Source organism: Cucumis melo, chromosome 7, assembly GCF_025177605.1.
Source record: "Cucumis melo cultivar AY chromosome 7, USDA_Cmelo_AY_1.0, whole genome shotgun sequence".
Lineage (NCBI taxonomy): Eukaryota > Viridiplantae > Streptophyta > Magnoliopsida > Cucurbitales > Cucurbitaceae > Cucumis > Cucumis melo.
In genome coordinates, this window is record NC_066863.1 from 1,402,679 (window position 1) to 1,427,631 (window position 24,953).

The following is a 24,953-nucleotide window of genomic DNA, read 5'->3' on the forward strand; positions in this document are numbered from 1 at the left end:
GTAAGAAAGGAGAAGCATCGCTGTCGTATGATGAAATGACGTCTTAACGCATTTTTAGTACGTGAAAACTGAAAGACTTCACCCGCTCATCGTTTTCCATGATTGGAACGTGTCGTCCACTCTCTTTGCTCCCCCCGTCAGTTCTTTTTTTCTTTTTTTTTTCTAAAATATTTTTCGTGCTTTGGATTTGTTACTTCCACCGGGTTTTGTCTCACCTGCGTCGCACCACATGCAACGCTACTGTGCGACTTTAATATGTAACGTACAAATAGCCTGCCTACTAGAGTGAATTTCAAGACTATATCTATACGTCTCATTTTCATTCTATAATTAAATAAAATAAATAAATTGGAATATTTTTATTTAAAAAATAAATAGTTTTATTTTATAAGCTATTTTCATAAATATAAAAAATTAACCAAAATATAAACACATATTTATCATGAAGCGTAAATATTTTGTTAAATTTTCTATCTTCTACGATTTACCTTTATTTCAAAGAAATTACTCTAAGTGACAAAATTCTTGCAAGTATTTATAAAATAAAAAAATTTCAAAATTTTCAACAGTGAATACCAATAGACTTCCATCGATGTCTATTTAGACAGTGATAAACTTATACATAGTCTTTTATATACTGATAGTTTATCAATGATTATAATTGATAGAATCCAAAATTTTGTTATATTTATAAACATTACAATTCATTATATTAGACTTCGAAAATGACTCTTTGGTTAATATAAATCAAGCGTTTTTATTCTTCAATATAGTATTTCCACTTTCAAAATCCAAATTAACTAATCATTCCAATATTGTATTTCGTATGCAATCAATTTTATCTCCCTAAAAAAACATAACAATAATTTGTAAAAATAGAAAAATCAAGGCTTGATCAACCCTTTGTTTGTAAAAAAAATAAACAAATAAATAAAGTAGACAAAACAACTTTAAAAATCCACATTTATTAAAAAAAAGCAGCACAAACCCAAACACATCGTTTGCTTTAAATCCAACCAGTTGTTAATCAAAAAACTTAAATCGATAAAATCAAAATAAAATTAATTATAACAATACGTGAAATTGAAGTTTTTTGAAAAGAAAGAAACCAAATATATATATATATATATATATATATATATATATATATAAAAAAGAAAAAACAATACCAAACATAAATTGGTACATAACTAGAGTATATAAATAAACATGAAAAATGGGTATAATGTTAAAAAGGTTAATTCTTATTGTTTTGGAGAACTCTAGGTTTGTTGGTAAATGGATTTAAAATATTTTATTAAATGAAAAGGCAATGGAATGGGGGCATGACAGCCATCCCAGACTGTTACACATAGAATAAGGAGCTGTACAGTGAAATCCAAGCGAGATCTAGCTGTAATCCCGACACCTATCTCCTACCACCTCCATTTTTATCATGCTCTTCGTTGTACCTTATTATTATTCTCATTTATCCTCTACATCCCTCCCCATCATAACCATGTCTCTCCCCACCTCATCACATCGCTTTACTCTTCCTCCGACCCCACTCCATTTCCTCCCCGGTTACCGCATCTTTATACTATACACTCGGCAGCACCCTATCCCTACCTCATTTCCAGCGACATCCAAATTGCCTTTTTATTTATTTATTTATTTGTTTTTAAGTTTAGGGAAAAGTACGGAAAAAACAGCTGGTGATATTAGATCTGTATAATTTTAGATTAAATATTGGGAAATAATGAGAATTCGATGATAATTAGGGGATTTTAATTTAAATATTTTATTTGTAGTTTTATTATTATTATTTGAATTTATTTTTATGAGAATTGTAAAGTTATAGTGATTTAAAAAATGAAATTAAAAAGAACATTTCACGTGAGTTTTGTCTTTATAAGGCTCTAATGTAGTGTATTGCGCACATTGGCGGTCGAGTCGAATCATAACGGAAGTTTGTCTTTCTAGGGAAGTTTTTTTTGTTTTGGGATAATATTGTAAGGAAGTATTTACGGTTTACAAATTCTGTTACGGTGCTTAGTATTTGTAGTCATGAGATTATTACTGACTAAATAAATAAATAAATAATTTCGGTTCTATATTTTAAAACGATGGTATGTATGTGTCTAAGGGTACGTTTGGAATGAATTTTTTAAAAAAAATGCTACTCTAAAAAATGCATTTTCATTTAAATATTTTTTTCTAAAAAATTTTGGAAAGACAAACATACGTGTGTTTGACGGTTTTGTTTTTTCAAATGTGTTATTGGATAAAAAATTGTTTGATTTTTAATAGAGTAAAAGATTTATATGTATATATATAGAGAGAGAGAGAGAATTTGTATGTTGAGATTTTGATAGAAGTTCGACAACGATCATCGAGTATGGTGATTTAAGGTGGTCGGGGATATTCACCGTAAAATGATAATCAGAAGTTGGCAACAATGGTTATTGGAAGTCGAACAACGAAAATTACAAAAAAAAAAAAATCGTTGGCAGTTGGCCAATAACAAACATAGAAAAATGATTGACAAAAGTTGACTGGTAACAATTACCATGAAACAATTGACAAAAATAAGCAAACAACGGCCACAAAAAAAATGACCAACTTAGGGATATTAACCATTAAACACACATAAATTATTTTTCTAAAAGTTTGTTTTAGGTATTTATCTTAATCCACATTATTCTATAAATTCATTATTTCAAAATTTATTTTAGGTGGTTGTCAAACACGTGATATTTTTTTCAAAATAACTTATTTCTTAATTTAATCATTTGAGAATGCAATCCAAACACACCTTAAATGTGGGGTTATGTACGTTCGATTAAAATCGTTGTTTGCCCCATGTTTGGCCCAATCTTAAGGGAAACTACGAGGTGGACATGGACAACGTTGGTCCCAAAGTGAAAAACTTAAAATATCAAAATTTGAATAACTAAACGAGTTAGTTGTTGAAAAAACAAATGTTAATTATTGTGTGACGTATCGAACCACTATCTTGAAAGTAAAATTCAACGCAATATTGACGTTAAATCGCATATGCCGATTGCTACCCAATGTTAACTTCTCAACTCAAGCGTACGTTCGGGGAAGTAAAGAATGAGATCAAAAAAAGTATTGCTCCGAGAATAAATCGAAGTTTTTGGAAAGGAAGAAGAATCAATTCGTCAAACTCTCTTTCCAAATTAAAATCAACTTGGATATAAATTTTTTGTGTGCATGCAACCATTGAAATATGTAAAGCAGTGTATGTGCACGACGGAGGGCATTTAAAAAAGAATAAACTATGGTTATCATCAAATAAGTCTTACGTAAATTAAACTATATTCATTTTAGCAAATTTACGGTTTAGTGTAAATTTTAAATTTTCAAATACACTTTTTTAATTACTGATAAGAATTAATTCTGAATAATTAAAAACTCTTATTCGGAGTTACATTGAGAATGAAAAAAATAAAGTAATTTAACTATTCAAAAATCACTTTCAAACTTAATTGCAGTGGTGACCTTTAAGTGGATAAATAGACGAGTGATTTGTAAAGAACACATACATGCATTGGTGAGAGACATTATGGACCAAGCCCAATTACAAATATCATGGACTACTTAGGAGTTAGGCCCAAAGTAAAAAAATACACACCAAGAATTGAGAGGAAACCTCCAACATTATGGGACATTATGTCAAATTGATTCAAAACTATTGATTTGTTTTTAAGAAATATTTCAAACAACTTAATTTTTTTTTCATTGGGTTTTCTCCATTTTTTCTCATTTATACCCGACCAAAATATCGATGCCAATAAAAACTTAGTTCAACTAATTCATTTCAAAATCGAAGGTTTTTCACTAATATTCAATACAAAGTTTTAACGTTGAAAGTATAACTATAATTTCGCTTGAGAGATAATAGCAACCGAAATGTCACTATTTGAAGTTTCTTATTTTTCTTTATAAAAAAAGATGTCAATTTATATGAGTAGATTTTAAATTTTAGAAGTTATATGAACCTAAACACTAAACTAATGATTATATCAATTTAAACTCTTGAATTTTTGTGAGTCGTTAATTTACACCCATCGATTATTATAACATTTTACTTGAATTTTTCTAGTGAAAAAATTATTTTTAGAATCATCTGTACATTTTTTTTAACAATGATTTTCATAAATCAACATTTGAATAAGTTCACAAGTTTTTCGAAAATTAGTATGTATTAATTAAATTAGGACTGTCTTAGAGTCGAGTTCACTGAAATTTGATTTTGATATTTTTTAAAAAATAGAAAAATTTAATAAATCATTATACAATAAAATTACTAACGAGCAAAATTTATTAATATATATATAGATTTCCTTCGATTTTTGCCAAAAAAAGAAAGAAAAAACATATTATTACGGACCAAACTACGTCTTTGTTGGGGGATGGGGTAGTAGTGAAAGCTAGGCGTGGCCGTGGGGAGAGCTGGAGAAGAGACGAGGCCTTGGCCGGGGTGCTGTTGCAAAGCCAAGCCATGGGAGACGATGCTTATACCAGATACGCCGCTTCGGCAGATAGAGGTACTTCTCTCATCTCCAACTTTACCCAACCACTTCCTTATTTGAACAACATTTCACTGCTTTGAAATCGCTGAAGAAATTTGAGATCATGGAACCAATTTTAGTTTAGGTCAACTAAATCAATCTATAAGAAAGTTTGTAGTTCAACAAGATTTTGGCTAGTTGTATCTGAATTGGATGTAGGGGAAAACTCAGTTTACGAAGATAAACCATCCACTTCGTGGGAATCGATGCGTCAGAGGATTTTAGGGGTAAATTACATGAAATTAATTGCTCCTTGTATTGCTTGATTACTGTTACGTACTGTTTTGGTTTGAAAGTTTTTATGGATATTGTAGCATCGGTCTGTTGAATCATTTTGGTGAAGCAATTGCAACCCTAGTTTCTGTTCCTTTCAGCCGTGTCATTCTATATTTGATTCTATTTGAATACTTCATTTTTTTAGTCTGGTTTGGTCTGGGGATAGTTTAAGGGAAGGATGGGAAGTGGAAGAGTCTGTCTTATCCGTATGTGAATATTTAGGCAGTGCATGGTTTGTAGAGCACACTTGAAACTGATGTGATGTTCAATCCTTGGCTGTTGCAGCAGGAAGTGTAGCCAGGTCCGGCCTTTCAACATATTCTGAAGCACCTCCTTTGGCATCCTACCCTAATTCGACCTCTATTGATCAGTGGCACACCCCTCCTCCGGATTATATGCCTAGAGATGTAAGAATTTTATCTTTAGTGTAAAATATATTTGTTTAAGAAGTGCTTTACTCGACTTGAAACTGCAGACAAATTCGTTAGGACCTGGAGCTTATGGATATACTGACTTAGGAGGCAATAGTAAATATCCGGAACCAGTTATTGGCGGTGTGACATCTGGAGTGAGTGCAACAGGCTATGCATCTCCTTTCGCAGATTCATTAGCAAGTCAAAGACAAGATATTGCAGTGGGCAGTAGTCCAGGAGTGATGGGTAGGGCTGACATAGGTCATGAAAGGGCCAATTCTCTAAGTATCATCAGAACTGCTGAATGTGATCCGACTTCATTGCGGGAGTCAAACATTCTTTTCGTTGATGGACTACCTACAGATTGTACTAGGAGAGAAGTAGGTCGTATCCTTGCACCTTATGTGCTTTCTTTTCTTACTATTTCGCTCATTTTTCCAACTCTAAAGTCCAGTGCTTTAACTTCCTTAGGGTGTAGGCATCATCCCAAACAATTTATGCTTCAGTTAAAATTTAAACAAGATTATTGTTTTCTTGAAGTCGTTCTAGTCAAAGAAAATAGGATGTAAATTACAACAGACAGAACTATTGTTGTGGTCATGTTTTGTCATATCTTAACTTCGAGTTGAAGATCTCTTCCGTCCCTTTATGGGCTATAAAGATATCAGAGTTGTTCACAAGGAGCCCAGACGAGTAAGTTATCAGGTTCTCTTTACTTTAAAGTTTAAAATGTGGAGGCACAATTTTACTAATGACTAGACCTTCATTGGCAATTATCCACTGTTCGCAGTCTTTGATGTAGGGCCTGTTTATAGTTATTGTGCCCTTATGTTCATATATTTTTGTTCGTGTCATGTTCTTAAACGCCAACATAGATTCCCTCCGTTAAAATGAGTAATTGAACTGCAGAGTGGAGATAAGGCTACGGTATTATGCTTTGTTGAGTTTGTTGAAGCAAAATTTTCCCAGGCTGCAATGGAAGCTCTTCAAGGTATCTTTCTCTTTGTATGAGCGATAATCTTAGTCAAAACGTGGAGCAGTACTTTAGGCTTCTAATTATTGTTTGGTACATAAAAATTGTGATCTAGTATTGACGCCATTAACATTATATATGAACCAACACTCAATTGATGCATTTCTCTAACTGAACTGACGACTCTTGAAATGCTTCATATAACTTCAGATAATCTAATGTATGATTTTCTGCAGGTTACAAGTTCGATGACAAGAAACCTGATTCCCCTGCTTTGAAGATTCAATTTGCACACTTTCCTTTCCGTTTACCGTCTAACCACGATGATAGGCAATAGACCTCCATATCCAACACCTTTGGGAACACGTGGTCTGAAGGAACTGGCAGGTTTTTGTTTGGCACTTTCCTCATACAACTTGTAAGTAAGGTAACACAGCGAATCTATACACGGTTTCCTGTCGCTAGGTGCAGTGTGGACCCTATGGAATTCTTGTTCATTCCCAAACAGAATCGAGATTTAGATGGTTGTTCAAGGGAAGCGTATGTCAAAGTGGTTGCTATCTCTATCACCATGTCTGATCCTACAATTTTCAATTTTTCATGTGGGCTGGGATGAGCCCAAAGAAGAATCAAATGGGCTTTTTTCCTGTTTGGTATTAATATTGATCAGTATTGTTTTTGGGTCTCTCTTTTCGGCTTAACAAGTTGTAATTAGATGGCTTCTTTACTCTTTTTCTGCCTGTCAGGTTTCAGACATCATCTGCTTTGGATCATGAAAATGACAAATAGGTACAAAGATTCCTGAAGAAGGCAATAAGCTTCATGTGAATGATGATTATTAAACCAATCCATCCCCCACTGCATAAAAGAAAACATTGCAAATACAAGGAACAAAGGTGAGGAAATTCAACAATCCCCATAGAGATTTGACAAGAAAAAAAGAAGTGGAAAAAAAGAAGTGGTATATCGTGGATTGATTTAACTTAAAAAAAAAAAAAAAGGATAGTCTTAATAACTAACTAAGTTATGAGTCTAATCCATAGAGACTAGCGACCTACTTAGAGATACTTAAATATTGTAGGTTCAGACAACTTGTCTTATAAGATTTTCAAGGTACGTCTAAGTTAGTCAGATACTCATGGATGTAAAAAAAAATATAGGATTCCTGTAGGATTTAGGTGTAAATTTATAACCCATGTGAATGAGTATATGTCTCAAGAGTATATATTTATAACAAGGGGAGTCAGATATCACATTTTTCAAACTTGTGGGGTATGGAAGCATAAAATTGCCTATTGCAAGGGCTACAACAAATAAACCATTAAATCTCGTTATTGACCTTTTGTACTACAACGATCTAGTGGGGGCTGGTTCGTATTGCATTTTTCAATTATTTGAGTAACTTTTGGAATGATAAATATGTTTTTTGATAATTGATTTTATCGTTTGCATATAAATTTAGTTTTAAATATATAATAATTTGAAAGTCTGAGTACCATCCAAAAAAGTAATTAGGTTAAATTAAGAATTTGGTTTGATTTAGACAAAAGAAAAGGGTTTCTATAGTTGTATTTGTATTTAATCAACTATTCATGAGATAAAGGTTTTATCAAACTAGAACTGAATATCATATTTATTTTCAAATTCTAACGAATAAATTCTTAATTCTTTATTCGTAATTTAATAAATTAATTATCATGGAGTAATAATTTATTGACATCTAAGGAAGGGTTTTTCTTTTTTAATAAATGAACAAAATTTTAGATACATAAGACTAGCAATATCTTCATGCCAAATGGTCGCACTGGTGATATTGGGAAATGGGAATGATTTTTAAGCTCTTAGTTTAGTTTCATAATTGTGTTCACATTTAGATTCTAAGATCATAAACTTTTATTTATATCTAAAGTTTGAAATCAATAATTCTCTTTGACTTTTTTTTTTCTTTTTCTTTTTTCATCAAAAAATTAAATTATATAAAAATCCTTCTAGACCTGCCTTGGGCATGGGGATACCAATTCAATTAATACCAAAGCCTATTTTCTTTATGATTTAAACAGAGCTGTTCTAACTAAAACATTGACCATAATGGAAACCTCAAAAAATGGAGCTACACATAACAATGGCAAAATAATAAATAAGAAGAAAAGAAAACTTGGAAAAAAGAATTGAACATTCCATCTAAAATCCATTCTGTCATGTTTGGTAATATCTAAATTCTAACATGTATATGATCCTAAACTACAAATATTTCTTTGTAATTTCAATTTCATAACAAAAACATATGAAAAAATAATTTTGAGAAGAAAAAAACATATTAGTAAAATGATGAACAATTTTGATGAGGAATTACCCAAAAGGGAAAGAATCTTGAGTTGTTTCATTAAAGAAAAGAAGTCCCAGCGAGGCCATGGTGGAGCAGATTATGAGCAATGGCATCTCTTGCTTTCATGGAAGGTACTGACCTTAAAGCCATTTCAGGTGCCATTTCATCATCTTGAAGCTCTGTTAAAAGCTCTGTATCCATTTCTTGATTCCCCAATTCACAAATATTATGAAGAACACAACAAGCTCCAAGCACCACCGGCAAATCTTGAAGCTTTACCTCTGTTCGTTTCTGTAGGCAACGCCACCGTCCCTTCAGCCGTGCAAATGCATCTTTAGCCACCTTTTGAATCTCTCCGATCTTCTCGTTAAATGCATGTTGTGTCCATGTTAAATGTTGCTGTGTATAAGGAACTAAAACCCAATCCATTAATGGATAACTTGATCCTCCAACAATCCAAACCCCTTTCAATAATCCCCCATTTGCTCTTTGAAACAGAGCAGATTTCTCAAGAACTTGATCGTCCGGCATTGATCCTGGCCAACCGATGCAAACGTCTGTGAAAACTCCTCTTGGATCCACCACTCCTTGAACTGTAATTGAGTATGATGTTTTTTGATTTCTTTCTGTATGGCGTTTGTTGAAATAAGCTGCGACGCTGATTTTGGGAGCGATGATCGGAATGTGTGTGGTGTACATTGAACCAACGACGTTGGGGATTCCGGAAATTGATTCGAATTCTTCTTTGATTCTTCTGAGTGTTTCTTCTTCCGGCCATTGAAGATGCTTCGGCATTAGTACTGTTCTAATGGCGGTGCAAACCTCGAGAACTAGTTTGTGGCAAGTTGAAATACCTAATCCGAATTTCTTCGATACAACTCGAAGTGGATCGCCGGTGGCTAATCTCCATAGGCAAACAGCGACTCTTTGCTGCACGGGAATGGCGGTTCGGAGGGTTGTATCTTCTTTAGCTATGGCGGAATTAAGTTCTTCACAGATCATATCGAAAGTTGCTCTACCCATTCTGAATTGCTTCTTGAATTCTTCGTCGGGATAATCGGGACTGTTACATTCATCCCACCAAGCTTTTGACCTATCTTTTACCCAGAGTCTCCGGTGATGGCCACCACCACCGCTTCCTCCACCGCCATCGCCGCCACGTTTGTTTGATTTTTCGTTTTCGATTCTCTGTAATCCATCGGAAACGGCCGCAACTGCAACAGAGTTAGCTGCTAATCGCGATTTCTTCCGTTTCATTCGGTCGGATTCTTCAACTTCAGAATAGTAATCTTGAACTTCGGAATAGAAATCAACCATGGCTTTGGTCTTCTTCCTGTGATTCACCTCCATCGAAATCTTCGCCTCCACCGAAATTCTGTCTTGTTCATCCTGTTCACACTTGTCCTGTTCATCTAACAACAACAGAGAAGTAACCAACCCTTTCAAACCCTTTCCTCCGCCATTTTTTCCCATCAAATCGTCGTCTTCGTCGACTTCATCAGCTCTAGTCCTCTTCCTCACGTTTCCGTTGGTGGAATCATTCATTGGGAAGAACAGTGTCAGAATGAGGATAAAAAAACGAAAGAAAAAAAAAGGGTTCAGAAAATTTTGAAAGAGATGGAAAATCAAATTATGGGGTTTTTCTGAAATGGGATTTTGAAGAGAAAAATGAGGGTTTTTGTTGATACGATTCTTCTTCTTCTTCTTCTTCTTCTTCCTTCTTCCTTTGGAAGATTATGATTACAGGTTTGACTCTACAATGTGAACACAGAGATTACAAAAACCAAAACAAAGAAGAAAGCTTTTGAATATTGAAATATATATGAATTATATATTAGCAAAAAAAAAAAGGTGAATCGTTATCGTATGGCGGAAACCACATAATTGATGTGTGGTGGTCGGTGAGGACACAACTTTGTTTATTCCAATCTAAAATCCAAAATCAACATTATAAAATACAAAAAAAAAAAAAAAAAAAAAAGACATATAAATGTTATAAATTATATAATTTTGTTTTTGTTCTTATTGTGATGTTTGGAGTTAATTACCATTTTTGGATTTTTTCTTCTCCTGATGTGAAATATAATTTTCTTTTTAAGCAACTTGAGAAAAATGTGTGTGTGAAATCTTGGTATTTGAGGTATGTTTTATTATATTGTAAAAGGTTAAGCAACAAATTGTGAATAAACAAATAATATGTTTCTTAGATAGATAAAAATAAGAAAAATATCCTAATAAAAAAAATAGTAAATTTTAAGTTTGTTTTTTAAAATGTTCCTAAAGTTATTTTTAAATATGAAAAAATAAAAAAAAATACAAAATATTATGGATCGTATTGCAAGATAGACATAAATACTATTATATTTTGATCTATTAAATGGTAATATACTTGAAATTGATTTATCTTGTGAGATTAATCGAGGTCTGTGTAAACTAGCTGACTGATATAAAAATAAAAAAAAGAAAGAAACTTGAAATATTATTGTAAATGATATATTTGCTAAAAATATTTATTTTAGAATCTATTAATGATAAATTTGAAAAAGTCTCTAAAGAAACAATTATGTTTAATTCAACTCATCATTTCAAGTATTTTCAAATTTGAAGTTTCGATTTTTGTTTGTTATTTATATACCAAAATGAAAGTAGGTATATGGTCTAAAGATTAAAATTTGAGTAGATATCACTTTATACTGTCATCAGGCATCTTTGATAGTATTGAATTAAATACAATATTGAAATAACCAAAAAGTTAAAGAGGATATTCAAAATCTTTCAAAAGTTTAGTAGAAATGAGAGTTTTTTTCCCCCTTTTTTCCTTTTGTTAATTAGTTAATATTACACTTGAGTTTAACATATGGAAATATATATATATATATATATATATATATATATATATATATATATATATATATATATATATAATATAAATCATATTAATAATATTAACCGATTTAAACATATGTATATCTAAAAATATCAGGGGGCGTTTGGGGTAAGGGTTGGATTATGGGGGTTAGGGTTATGTAATCCAACCTCCGTTTGGGGGAAGGGTTATGTAACCCTAGTTTTAACTCCTTAACCCTTCTTCAACTTTTCCTTAACTCTTCTTCAACTTTTCCTTAATCCTACCCACATAACCCTTCTCCCAAACACATCTTATCACAACATTATCATAACACTTCATTCATAACCCTTCCTCCAAACACATCTTATCACAACATTTCCTCCATAACCCTTCCCCCAAACACATTTTATTATAATCCTAGGTTTATCAACACTAGTTTTATCATAACCCTAACCCCCATAACTCAACCCTTCCTCCAAACGGCCCCCAATAGATTTGAAAACCACGTTATAGAAAATTTAGCAAAAGGTTGAATTTGATGGAAAAATACCAACAGAAAAATGTACATTTTAGTCGTTATATTCATTAAATTAAAAAAAAATGTATTATTTTAATCTTCAATTTTTTAAAAATAGATTTAAAATGAGTTTGAAATAACTTTATATTTTTATTTTAGACAAATATATAATATTTTATATTAGATGAATAATTTTTAAAAATAAAATCCGAATAATTTTTAAAAATCAAATCCTCATAGTAAAGGTTTTAAATATCATATAATCATTATATTTGAAATGCATTATAAAAACTCATATTTTAAATGGGTAAATTTTAAAACTCAAAGACGAACTAAACATATTCACAAAGTTGAATTCAAAATTAAAATATATATATATATAAAATTTAGTTTGCATAATTTGAATGTTAGAAGTTGAAATTTTGTAGGACTTATTTAATTAAATACCTTAAAAGAAAAATAGATTTGATTTTTGTTAAATACCGCCGTTCACTGTAATAATGGAGACTGAGAAAGTCAAATTGGTTCCCCTGCCCTCGACTGTATTTTTAATTTTATTTTTTCAATCAGAACATCTTTTCCCTTTTTTTCTTTTAATGAATGAATTTTTAAGAAAGAAAATGAAAGGAGGGGGAGGTGGGGCCCAAGGGAATAAAAAAGATAATTATTTATTAATAATATGAAGAGAAATAATAATTATTAAAAAAAAAAAAAAAAAAAAAAGAAGAGGGAATTGGGAAGGGGGTTTAGGGAAATAGAGAAAGACAAAGTGTGAACGGGGAATGGGAGAATGTGCTTTTTGTTTACTCCTTCCTTCTCCTTCTCCTTCTACTTCTGAGGCGGTGACTTTGGATTGGGATTACCAACACAACACCACCCCACACCCTCACCTTTTTCTTTTCTTCTTCTCCCTTTCCCTTTCCCTTTCCTTTTTCTTTTAATATTATTAATTTTTTAACCCTAAAACTAAATTAAAATTATTTATCGTTAAATAATTTTTTATAAGTATAAATAATTCACAGACTAATTACATCTTATACAACAAAATTATTAAAATATAAAATTTATTACGATTGATTTTTCGATGAAAAGTAAATATTTTATCTAAATGTTACGATTTTTTTTAAAAAAAAGGTTATTGTTAAATATTTTTTTATTGATATATACATAAATGGTGATATTTTCAATAATTTTATGATTTAAAATAATTTTTAAATATTTATGTAAATGGGTAAATATCAATTATTACTACTAGATTTTAGAGGTTCGATTATTTAAAATCTTGAACCAACAATCATTTGAATTTGAATTCTAAACTTTTGTTATATTTAAATTGATACGACTTTTAAAATTTTAGAGTTGTGATTTGATATTTCATTTTTCTTCTTCTTTAATTTCTTTTGTGTTGTTTTAACTATACCATTTGGTTAGTTTAAAGTCTTACCAAACAATTTTTCATTTTATGAACTTTTTCGTATGAAGAAACTAATAAGAGATTGGAAAATTTAGACATACTTCTACATGTAATTAATAATGTAAAAATGATGATGATGATGATGATGATGATGATGATGATGATGATGATGATGATAATAAAAAGAAATGTATGATTTCAAAAGGTTTTATTATTTATTGCTATATTTTCTAAACAATTAAATTTCAAGAAAATTGTATATTTTTTTTTTCCATATTTAAACACAAAATGAGATATGAGTCAAAGTCTTCAACCACGAACTTCAAAACTTTTTTATCAAACTTTATTGTTTATTGTGAGACTCGTTTGAACATGTTTTATATATAAATCCTTTATCTTACTCCTCTTTCTTCTTTCTCATATATATATGTCAATAAAAAACTGTTACAAATAAATGTGATAGGAGACTTTGTGACTTTGATATTGTTTAATAATTGATGGTAAAAGAAAAGAAAGGATAAATTGGCTAAATGTAATAATAATTAAATAAATAAAAATCCTAAACATTATAATTTATTTTAAAAAATATCCATATGCTTAAAGCAAGTTTTCATACCTAAATTGGAATTTGAAAATGAGTGTAGTGGAGAACTATGGTGGGTAGAGGTGTTCACATTTCAACTTTTTGTCTCAAGTCATCTATATATATTATATACATATTATATCCTAAGTCTTGGTTTTAACTCTATGGATCTTATCATGAATAAGTTAAAAGTAATATTACAAAAAAAAAAATGAAGTTTTTAAAGAAACTATATTTGTAGTCGGACGATGCATATTGTGGAATAACAAAGCTACAAAACAAGATGAATATAGTAATCGCTAGAAAATTGCTAACCAAGATGTTCAACTTGAAAGAATTAGATATTAATATCGTACTATGTTTGTATATTTTGTTATCCTTCCGAGAACAAAGTTAAGTTTTGTTTTGGTTTAGTATTAAACAAGAAATTTAAGTATTTTCTTAAAATAGGTGAAAATATGAATAGCTCAAAACGAAATTGTCACTAAACGAGTCTCAACTTCTTAACCGTACTTTTTTTCTTTGTTTTTTGGATACTAAATAAGTATTTTGAAACTAGAAATCATTCTTTTAGAATTTAAATTTTAGGAGTTATAGAGCGTAAATAGTTTGATAAATTTTTTTTATTTCTTAAAAAATCCTTTGAATTAAACTAATTACTTTTTCCTACTTTTTTTTTCGTCGCATGGAAATCTCCAATCAAATAACTTTTTTTCTTTTTAATCTATCTCAATCCAACTGGAATTACGTAAATTTGTATGTATAGATATAGGTTGGAGTTTTTCTCTATAGACATTAATAATAATTTAGATTTTGATCTTTTGAAATTTGAAAATTTGAAAATTTAAATCCTCATATTAGTATATGAAAAATGGTTGGGACAACAAAATAAAATAAACAATATTCTTTCTCATCCTTTTCTGCAAAACGACAACACTCTACACTACACTACACTACACATTATTATTATAATTATGTATAGTATTATTATTATTATTATTATTATTATTATTATTATTATTATAATTATGTATAGTATTATTATTATTATTATTATTATTATTATGTACAGTATTGAGAATGATTTGATTTTAATTTTAATTTATACAAATTTCTTTTATGTGACGTGTCATCTCATCAGGAAAAAGAAAGAAAGTCAAATCTGTCGCTAAGTATCGTACCGTGTTGGCAAACTAATAACCCTTTTATGTCAACAAAATTTCAATACATCAAATTATTTCTTCATTTAACCCTCCATCCTTTGAGTTACAAATTATGTCACACTATAACAATCACTTACCGTAAACATTATTTTAAAATTCTCAATTCGTTATAATTTTTTTATTATTTGTTACAATGTTTGCTATTTTATTATCAGACTAAAATAGTCTACACACTAACCTTATGATATTATAATCCAAACTAAAATAAACTACATCCAAAACACAAACTATAGTAGCTTTAGACTATAATAACTACTTTTTGTCCCAAACATCCATTATGTGTTTTGTATCCCATCAATGTTACAATTTTAGGAAAACAGATAATATTTGTTTTTTCTTTTTATCAGCGGTAATATTTAGGTGCATCTCGAGATATACTTATCTTTATGCTTTTTACTTTTATCATTCACATCCGACAAATAATAAAATATTTCTTAAAAGCAATAAAAAAATAGTTTACTATATGACAAGTTATGATTAGATAATTTTACTTTAAAATTTAAATCACCCCAATGGTTGTTAGGAGTGTGAATGTGCGATTATCAAAGTATATAAGAGATGTACAGCAATGACGTTTAGTACAAGAACTTTTGAACATAAAATTATGTAGACTTATGTTCCAAAATATACAATATCATACTATTGTAAATATTTGTAGATAGTTCGAAAATTGTAACAGGTGTACCTGAAGCTATTCCAGTAATAGGGTCGCCTTTGGTAGAGTTATTACGCGGAAGTGCTAGTGTGGGACAATCTACCTTGACTCGTTTTTATAGCTTACACACTTTTGTATTACCTCTTCTTACTGCCGTATTTATGTTAATGCACTTCCCAATGATACGTAAGCAAGGCATTTCTGGTCCTTTATAGAGAATAGAAATCATAGATTTGTAATTAGTTATTTATGATTACAGACAATTTGAGACATAATTGTTCTAGGTTATATTATAAACTCATTGATCATTTTCTTTATATAACTAATGTTAAATTTTTGTAGCATATTCTACCATCTAAAGATGAAAGTCATGAACTTTGCGCTTGTATCAATTTAAATACTAAACTTTGAAAGTTGTATCAATTTAATCTTTAAACTTTCATGAATACTTTAATTTAAAACTTAAACTTTCATACCTGTATCAATTTAAATCCTAACTTTTATAATTGTGTCAAAGTAAAACAACTCTGGTTCTAAATCAATAAACTTGTACAAAATACAATAAGTAGTTTGAGGCTAAAATTGATAAACTTCAAAATTAGTAATTTAAATCGATACAATTATTAATTAAAAAATTCACAAATTTAAATTGATACAATTGTCGGATGGAAAAGTTGACGCGTTGTTATTATTATTATTATTATTATTTAGCTCTAGAAAGGGAAAGGGAAGGGAAGAGTGACGGCTGGATGGGCCATCCCTAAAAGATTGAGGTTTTAAAACTAAAAATAAGAATTCAAACTTATACGCTACCTTTTGACTATTTAGGGGCCGTGTGGCACGCCCCCTCCAATTAAACTTTGTAAGCACAAAGTCGACCCATATGCAAACAAAACAATCTTACAAAATTCATTCCCATTTCTTTCTCTAATTTTCTACCCTAAACCAAATGCCAATTCTGGAATTAGTTTGAGATTAGTGCTACTCAACCCTGATTAAAATAATACAAACTTTGTATTTCTAATTGAATCTTTCTCGACATAAACTACTTTTAACCTGGGGGGTAGGGGGAGGAACTTTCCAGTATCTTTCAAAAGGAATCATGAACAATAATCATAAGAATAACAAGACTAAGTTCAGTGTCACACATGAAAAATATGAAATCTTTCTTCAACAGTTTTTTTTTTTTTTTGGTACCAAAGTATTTCTATAACCCATTTCAGAAGAGGCCCCAAAACGCCCCCACCAAACACCGAAATTCTCAACAACCAAAATAAGTGTGAAATATAAGATGAGAGATCCGAGCCAATCACTTAGTCAAGGAATCTAAAATAATATAAAAGGTGGGTTAGGTTAAATCCATTTCCTTTCCTTTCCTTTGCTTTCCTTCCCAACGAACCAAATTTGAATAAAGAAAAGTAATTTTTTCCACCAAATTAATAAACGGTTGGGGTAAAGTTCCAACTAAAGGAGTAAATTTCCGGGTAGTATGACTGGGCCGACTATCTTTGCGCGTCTGAAGGCATAAACGACTGAGTAAAGAACGTGTTGTTGATGGATGACTTTTCAAGTCTGAATGAATAATGTGCGCTACAGCAGACAGAATATGATGCTTTGAAGACCCATCTCCTTCCTGAATAAAACTGCCAACAAAAGGAAACTCATTTATTTCTATCCAATGAATATCTACTTTCCAATTCTATGTTGAAGCATTTTACTTTTTTTATTTTCTTTTCCTTTCAAGATGAGGTTTGGCCAAATCAGACATCCATATACCTGCAAATTGTTTAAGCAAATGTAGAACTTAATCCATGGGCAATAATTACATTTGACGGATATGGGGTGGGGTAGCTTTTTTTTTTTTTTTTCTCCTCTATCTAGAGTCATTGACCAAGTTTTATAACTAAATGAAAAGGAAATTACATAAGGATATGGTGCGATGTGTAGAGAGAGAGAGAGAGAGAGAGAGTCGTATACTGTTTCTTTTTCCAAATTCAGAAACTTGCGTGTCTGAAACAATTGGTCATGGTTGTCAATAATGATGATTGATGAACCTCAATAAATCTTCACTGTTCCGTGGGAATAGAGATGTAGATTTGATCTGGTTTGATAGTAAAAGAATGGAGCCAAGTCAATCTGGGATTTAATCTACGACTCTTGAAACCCATTGTTTGTCCAGGGTCTTGACTGATGAGTCAAGTAAGAGATTTGCCAGCCCATTCCCGTTCACGTCGTTTTTGTTTGGCTTGCATTTTGTTGAATTTCTCTTTCCCTTTCTCGAGAAGAGGGTCATGTACAACATAGTCATTTGGATCATCACTACGTGACATGCGGTCCTGCATGATGTATGGTGAAAGTTAAGTAATGGATATTGATAAGGATGACAGTTCACACATTTCCATTTGCGATAAAATACAAGTTCCAACAATTAAAACTATTCATAAACCGGATAAAAAGAACCAGAGACCAGATTCATACCAGGATGGATATAAAGAATTTATGTTGTAAACATAAACATGGCATATACTTCAGAATCTACTCTCGGGCAAGGGGAAAATTATTGAGCAAATTGAAATATTTTGCAATTTTCTATAAGAATGTTAAGTGAACTTTATTTTGTTCGGAATATTTGAGCAAGTTTTTCAGTCCATTGAAGTGTTAATGTGTTGTAAGAAGTTGACAGTTAAAACTTTTAAGCGTGTGAATAAATTCAAAATTACTTACCTTGCCAGGCTCTGGTGTGAACTTTAGCCTAACAGATTTCCAGTCTGATAAATCATCATTGGCACCCCCGGAATCAGCGTTTGAAGGTTCTGGTTTTCCAGAAAAGCCTTTCTTAAAATTCTCAAGTTTTGCCAAAACCTAGAAGTAACAAAACAAAAAGAAAAGGTAAATACTAATGAAAAAATGCAAAACGAAGTTCCTCATTATGCAGAAGACCTTAGAGTTATTCACGAAGATGAAATCATAATCATAACCACAAACCAACAATGAGAAAGGAAAAAGGGAAAGCTTTGAAAACTAAGTTTAATAGTGTAATAAAGTTAAGATTCACAATTTAAATTTTTGAAATTCCCTTTTCAAATAATAATAATAAAAAAAAAGAGGTTAAGAATTAAAACAAACATGTATCGAAAATAAAACATACCTCATCTTCACGTCCTTGAAGTCTTCTCTTCTTCAATTTTTGCAGCTGTCTTCCTCTTTCAGCATCACCCAACAACTGCAAGTCTGAATCAGCATTGGCCATTCGCTCTGCTCTCGCTTCAGATCCAATTCCTTTCTTCTTCAAGGATAACTTCTCAACCTTTGGTTGCTCACGTTTAGTTTTCTCAGTATCGGGCCTGCTAAAAAATGATGTAGTTGCAGATGATTTAGTTTATTATAAAACCGATGCCCCCCACCAAAAGAAAAAGAAAGAAAAGAAAACATAACTTCTATGTGAAATGATAATATTAAATAATGATATGTAGAATCTTCAATCTACATAGTAAAATTCAAAAAATAAAGATTGTAATTAAGCTATGATGACCCTGTAAATCAAGATTAACGTCAATTATCATGGCATAATACTTGGATTGTAAACAAAATATAGATTGCATTAGCAGGTTCTATGTGGAAGAATAAAAGATAAAATTTCATAAACTACTTGTAAACTATAGTTTAGGGATAAGATAATGGCTCTTAGACTTAGAAAGGCAATTGCAAAAGCTAATCTTCTGGTTCAAGTAAGTGTAAGGTCGTTGAAAAAGAGAACTTGAAAGCTTTATACAACAAATCTTGATGATATGAACTACATTAGCTGTTGACATAAACTCCTGCCTTCTTCTGCAGCCTAAAGAGTAAACAAATACTCATGCACGGAATAAAAATTGTGAAGGCATGAAAATACGACAACTCCCCTTAACCAACTCTAACAAAAATAAATAAAGAGCGAGCAAAAAAATTGGAGCAAACATGAGTTTGATTTATATTTTACCTTCGAGTAGATCCTTCATGATTCTTTGAGTCAGAGGTCCCTGCACATCAAATTCATAACTTCAAGAAACTTAAACTTTGAGCAGTCAGGTCTTAAAGCCCTAAACTTAGATTCTAGGAAAACATTGGCCGAGGAAAGAATAAATGATAACGGTAATTACTAATAACTTTAGACCATTTATGCAAGAGTATCATCTTAACCTACTTTTCCATAAAATATTTTCATTATGTGAAGTAGAATACGTGCACCAACCATCTTTCACCAAAGCTTAATGAATTGCCTGTTCGTTCAAACTTTCTTTGTTTCTTTCTTTTTCCTGATCTTCCTATTTTATTAATACAGAGAATGTTTCCATATTATTCCCTATCCCGTTCTAATATTTGACTAAAATAGGAGTTATGCTTAGATTGGCACCCTATGCAAAATCTTTGATTTCAAGACAACTAAAGAAAACGTTGAGAAACACCTCAAGTTCCCTATGGCAGCAACTTAGACTCTTGCCATATGTCATTAAAATTTGAGCCAAGTACCAACATAAACTTAATTTTTTGAAAAGAGAAACACACAAGTTATACGGAAATTGTGTGAGATTAAAGGATCGTAGTTCCACATTGAAACCAATAAATTGCATAGAAGTATCCCTCCCTCTAGAAAAAAATTGTATAGAAGTATATAAAGAATGTTTAAGTCACCATTTTTAGACTTTTGGTGAGATGGTGCATCTCCCAACTCTGTTCTTTTTCTCAATATCTGTTGACGCATTCGGGCATCAAAGTTAGTTTCATCATCATCACTATCACTGTATTGAGGGAGATCAGAATTTTCAGCTTCTGAATCTCTGCGAGACTCTTGTTTCTTTGATGCTAAAGTCTCTCTAACAGATAGCTGCATCTCCCTCGTTCTTTTACTGTCCTGCATTAAAAGAATTCACCACGGTAAGCTAGAGACCAACAAATATCCTATGCTTCACATACATGATCATTTGTTTGTTTGTTTTCTTTTGGTGTGTGTGTGTGGGTGGGTGGGTGGGTGGGGAGGGGTGAAGAGAGACATCACTTGAGTTTTCAAGGGGAAAATTGAAATGAATCATCCAGAAGATGATTCATCCAATAGATCAAAACTGCTCTTAGTTTTTGGAAAATTGATAAGCAATGTAATTGAAAGTTGTTATTTTATTTACCAATTCACTGCTTGGAATCTCTGACTTTAGCAAACGTGGATCATCCAACACATCATGACTGCTCTTAATTTTTTTCTTCACAGCTGCCAGTTCTTTCTCGTCCTCTTCAGCTTCTTCTCCAAACGATAGTAAATTTAATTTTCTACATTATGCAAACATACCAAGCAACAGAGAAATCAGGGGTAACGACAGCATCTATCTCCAAAGAGAAGTTCAAAACGTATAAACTCTTACTTCACAGCTTTCTTCTTAGTGTCCCTGTTTTCAGAATCAACGGTGGATGTGACCACAAGCTTAGCAGGTGCTCTTGGAACAATATCATCAAATGGATTCCATAATACCTTAAAATAAATAAATAAAAGAAAGGTAGGCCCTTAAAGATTCGTTTGACATAATAGAAGCTTATAACATTAGGGAAATATGAAAGTAGTTAAAAACTATAATGATACTGTAACAAAGTTCAAAACTTGTATCATTTAATCCTACCTCAATTGATTTTATCTTGGGTGGATCCACAGGACGATCATCCTTGTCAGTTTCGAACTCACCCAAACTTGTTAGGTTATAGATAGAATCTCCAGTGACCTAAAACAACGAATGAACTCCAGCATGACAATAGCAATCAAAATCTAAACAATTGCATGATAAGAATCATTGTACCTTTCCGAAAATTGTATGTTTCTTGTCAAGGTCATCACATCGACTCAGGGTTATAAAGAACTGACTTCCATTAGAATGAGGCGACCCCGCATTTGCACATGCTACTAAGCCCCTGTGCTTGAATCTAAGCCGTGAGTGAAACTCATCCGGGAAAACACCCCCATATATACTTTCACCACCTGCGTAAAAATGCAGAATGCCAAATAATAAGAAAAATAACGATGCATAAGCACGATTTCTCTAACATGGTAGAGCTAAAATAAAATAAACACTATGGAAACACCTTCAAACAGTGGCTTAGGACAGAGCATAGCCCGTGACTACGTGCCACAAACTAAAATAACATTATCCATAGCTAAAGAACGCCACTCGAATATCAAGTTCTCTGAACTGTGAAACATCATTATGCAGAGAATGATACAGAGTAAACTTCATTAACTACAAATTCAATATAATTTGTTCTACTTTCTCCGTCCAATAACCCTAGATCAACATACTTTAGAAATATCAACGCCGAGTATAATACAGAGCTCAAAACCCTAACCAACAAAAGCAGTCAGATGGAAGCAATACAGAAATGAACTGACCTGTGCCGCTACCGGTAGGATCGCCGCCCTGAACAATGAAGTCCTTGATAATCCGGTGAAAGATGGTATTGTCGTAGTAGCCTTCAAGACAGAGCTGAACGAAATTTCTGACAGCTTTGGGAGCCTCCTTAGGCCAGAGCTCGATATCGAGCGGTCCGCATGTGGTATTCAGCACGACCTTCCCCCTCGTCGGCGGCTCTAATACGTAAACTGTCGACATTTTTACTCAATTTTCAGAAATCTTTCGCTGCTGCCAGCGCCACCCTCCGCTTCGTCGAAATATTCCCGCGGGGGAAGAAGGTGGAGGGAGTGAAATTTTTCCTCAGCTTTCGTTGACTAAACGACGTCGTTGTGAGCTTGTAAATTGGTCAGCGCATTTTCCAATCTCCATTTACCGCCACGTCAAAATTCCGTTAGATGAATTGTTATTATTTTTGCTTTAGATAAAACCCTAAATAATCATTGGTTAAATGACCCTCAATTAGGTTAAAATTACATATGATTTCTGTTTCAACATTTAATTTCCTTTTTTTTATTATTATTATTATGGTTGTTGTATTAATATAAATATAAGTAATAATTGTAATTTATATGTTTTCTCATTCAAAATAATTTCTCTAAATAATTTATTGTTTATGATGCATAAAAAAAAATCAAAATCCTTTTAAAACCATTTGAAAACAAATATAGTAAATTATAAAATAATAATAACAATAATTATATCAGACGGCTGTCGAGAAGCTATCGGAAGGTTATTTGCTTTTAAATTTGCTACTTTTGCAATTTATAAAACGTAGTGACATGATTTCTATTATCATAAATTTTTTTGCTATTTTTACAAACAACACATTAAAAAATCTTGCCTCTATGATTCTGTATCAAAATACCAATTCCAAATCTCAAAAGTTATTAAGTATGTATAATAACATCCTTACTATAACTAATATCTTTGCTTAATAATCTATCTTTACAGTGGAGAATCTTCACTGTAGCATCGTGTAAACCAAAACCTAAATCTTCGTATTGTAAGGATATGTAAGATAGGACCATGGTTTAATTATCTATTCCATATGTATTGTTCAAATTTTGTTCTCTTTTTTTTATAGTTCGCATGAATATTATTTTCATCGAATGTTGGAGTCTTCTTATTTATCGTCTGACAAATTGGCACATATGTAATCAAGATGAAATATGTCAAACCACCGTAAAAAAAAAAAAAAAAGATTACCAAGTTACCTAAAAAATGCTACCTATGAAAAATAAACTACATAGATAAGATTTAAACTTGGGTGGTAGGGGTTGACAGTTAGAGTAACCACTAAACTAATGATAAATATTAATAATAAGGTAGTTTTATTTATATATATTATATAAAGACAATAAAGTTGAGTGGGGCTCGAACCCCCTGGACCTATACCAAATTCGCTGGTGATTGTTAGTGTCTACTAACACTAATATCGGTCTCTTTAATAACCACAAATTAAATTCAACCAAAGTCTAAAGTAAAAAATGGTAAAAAAAAGTAAAAAATGGTAAAAAAAAGAAAAAAAGAAAGAAAAAAAAAACAATAATAATGATTGAGCATCAACAAAAGCATAATCAAACGAGAAATGAAAATTTTCAAACATGAAATGAATTATAAGGAGAGTGGCCCACGATCCCTCTAAAAGGTGGATTGTGTCTAGAGAAAGGTATTGCAAAAGAGCAAAGTTTGAAGACAATTATATATTCTTAGCTTTGCCAATACTTTGGATTCTTTCCCATTTCTCCATTCACATTCCCCCAATCTTTGACTTCAAATGCAATTACGATCCCTTTTCAAATATATTTATGCCCCACTCTCCACCATTTTCCTTCCATTTCGACTTTCGATAAAGTTTTATTTAGTACAACAATTATGGAGTAGAGTTCGAATAATTGAAAATGCAATTAAAGTTTAACTGATTATAATTATCTTATAAGAAAATCAAAGTTTAGAGAATTACTGTTTAAAACAAACAACATGATTATATCATTGTGTTGGATATTCTGACTTCAAAATATATAATGTATCGTCCAATCTTAATAACTTAAATTTTTATACCCTTATGAAAAATAAAAGACAATATTCAACGAACCCGTTACAATACCATGATAATTGTTGGATGTAAATTCGACGATACTGCACTTACCAATTTTCAATTAGATAATAAGGGGTATTTGGGCTCTTGTAACGACTTTAGGTTTCCCATAATAATAGTCGTTATTACAATTGACATTCAACTGCAATAAAACATTAAACACATGCAAATTTTCATTATTAGTGGTGTTTACTATTTTATACCCACCTCTTGTTATTGTTACTTTAAACTAAAGCAATTTTATTTTATTATACAAACTATATAGCTAATGAGTATAATTCATGGTGACCACCTATAAATTAATTAATTTTCATTGACACTCAAATGTTATAGAATTAGATAATCTGTCTCAGATTAATCGAATTGCATACGAGCTGACCTGACCTGAACACTCACAAATATAAAGAAACAACTTTATCATAGTAAGCCAATAAAAGATATAAGTGATAAAAGTAGAAGAATTTTTCCATACACTTTCTCCACCGAAAAGAATGACAGAACTTAGCACATAAAACGAACAAAAAGTCCTTTTGGCACGATCATTTCACGAGCTCCCATCATACCTCCAAACTAAATCCCAACCCAACAATAGTGTTCTTCCTTTAGTTCTTCGTTTAGTTCT

At 31.4% G+C, this 24,953-nt stretch overlaps 3 protein-coding genes across 8 annotated transcripts; 1 reads left to right on the forward strand and 2 right to left on the reverse strand.

The window, feature by feature from the left end:
* Positions 1-4,368: 4,368 nt before the first annotated feature.
* Positions 4,369-6,926, forward strand: LOC103493677 (RNA-binding protein 2-like). 2 transcript variants are annotated; one of them, XM_008454526.3, is made up of 6 exons: positions 4,369-4,553; positions 5,139-5,260; positions 5,329-5,653; positions 5,898-5,959; positions 6,176-6,257; positions 6,476-6,926. In XM_008454526.3, exons 1-6 carry the CDS (start codon positions 4,508-4,510, stop codon positions 6,574-6,576), a joined length of 738 nt encoding a protein of 245 aa, XP_008452748.1. In that variant the 5' UTR covers positions 4,369-4,507; the 3' UTR covers positions 6,577-6,926. The 2 variants fall into 2 exon arrangements, with proteins under 2 accessions (XP_008452748.1, XP_008452749.1); XM_008454527.3 differs by having other exon boundaries at positions 5,142-5,260.
* A 1,475-nt stretch (positions 6,927-8,401) lies between these two features.
* LOC103493676 (protein ANTAGONIST OF LIKE HETEROCHROMATIN PROTEIN 1) lies at positions 8,402-10,394 on the reverse strand. Its single transcript, XM_008454525.3, has one exon. It carries the CDS (start codon positions 10,108-10,110, stop codon positions 8,623-8,625), a length of 1,488 nt encoding a protein of 495 aa, XP_008452747.1. The 5' UTR covers positions 10,111-10,394; the 3' UTR covers positions 8,402-8,622.
* A 6,499-nt stretch (positions 10,395-16,893) lies between these two features.
* Positions 16,894-22,552, reverse strand: LOC103493675 (peptidyl-prolyl cis-trans isomerase CYP57). Of its 5 annotated transcripts, none has more exons than XR_007822574.1 (12): positions 22,212-22,552; positions 21,625-21,803; positions 21,451-21,549; positions 21,199-21,305; positions 20,965-21,106; positions 20,477-20,696; positions 19,785-19,824; positions 18,954-19,149; positions 18,530-18,667; positions 17,783-18,141; positions 17,524-17,581; positions 16,894-17,448 (listed from the first exon to the last, which is right to left on the reverse strand). XR_007822574.1 is itself a non-coding variant. In XM_008454524.3 (10 exons), exons 1-10 carry the CDS (start codon positions 22,429-22,431, stop codon positions 18,001-18,003), a joined length of 1,482 nt encoding a protein of 493 aa, XP_008452746.1. In that variant the 5' UTR covers positions 22,432-22,552; the 3' UTR covers positions 17,556-18,000. The 5 variants fall into 5 exon arrangements, 2 of the variants coding, with proteins under 2 accessions (XP_008452746.1, XP_008452743.1); XR_538498.3 differs by having other exon boundaries at positions 18,954-19,152; positions 22,212-22,551; XR_538499.3 differs by lacking the exon at positions 17,524-17,581 and having other exon boundaries at positions 18,954-19,152; positions 22,212-22,551.
* Between the last annotated feature and the right edge of the window lie 2,401 nt (positions 22,553-24,953).

What these genes read in the sequence shown, in the direction of transcription:
- LOC103493677 (XM_008454526.3), top strand. Translation starts at nt 4,508, where the DNA reads ATGGGAGACGATGCTTATACCAGATACGCCGCTTCGGCAGATAGAG. An exon ending in TACTAGGAGAGAAGTAGGTC is followed by an intron (nt 5,654 to 5,897) that starts GTATCCTTGCAC and finishes TTCGAGTTGAAG; the next exon opens with ATCTCTTCCGTCCCTTTATG. An exon ending in TGCAATGGAAGCTCTTCAAG is followed by an intron (nt 6,258 to 6,475) that starts GTATCTTTCTCT and finishes GATTTTCTGCAG; the next exon opens with GTTACAAGTTCGATGACAAG.
- LOC103493676 (XM_008454525.3), bottom strand. Translation starts at nt 10,110, where the DNA reads ATGAATGATTCCACCAACGGAAACGTGAGGAAGAGGACTAGAGCTGAT.
- LOC103493675 (XM_008454521.3), bottom strand. Translation starts at nt 22,431, where the DNA reads ATGTCGACAGTTTACGTATTAGAGCCGCCGACGAGGGGGAAGGTCGTG. An exon ending in AGATTCCAAGCAGTGAATTG is followed by an intron (nt 20,697 to 20,964) that starts GTAAATAAAATA and finishes CTTTTAATGCAG; the next exon opens with GACAGTAAAAGAACGAGGGA. An exon ending in TCACCAAAAGTCTAAAAATG is followed by an intron (nt 19,825 to 20,476) that starts GTGACTTAAACA and finishes TTTGATGTGCAG; the next exon opens with GGACCTCTGACTCAAAGAAT.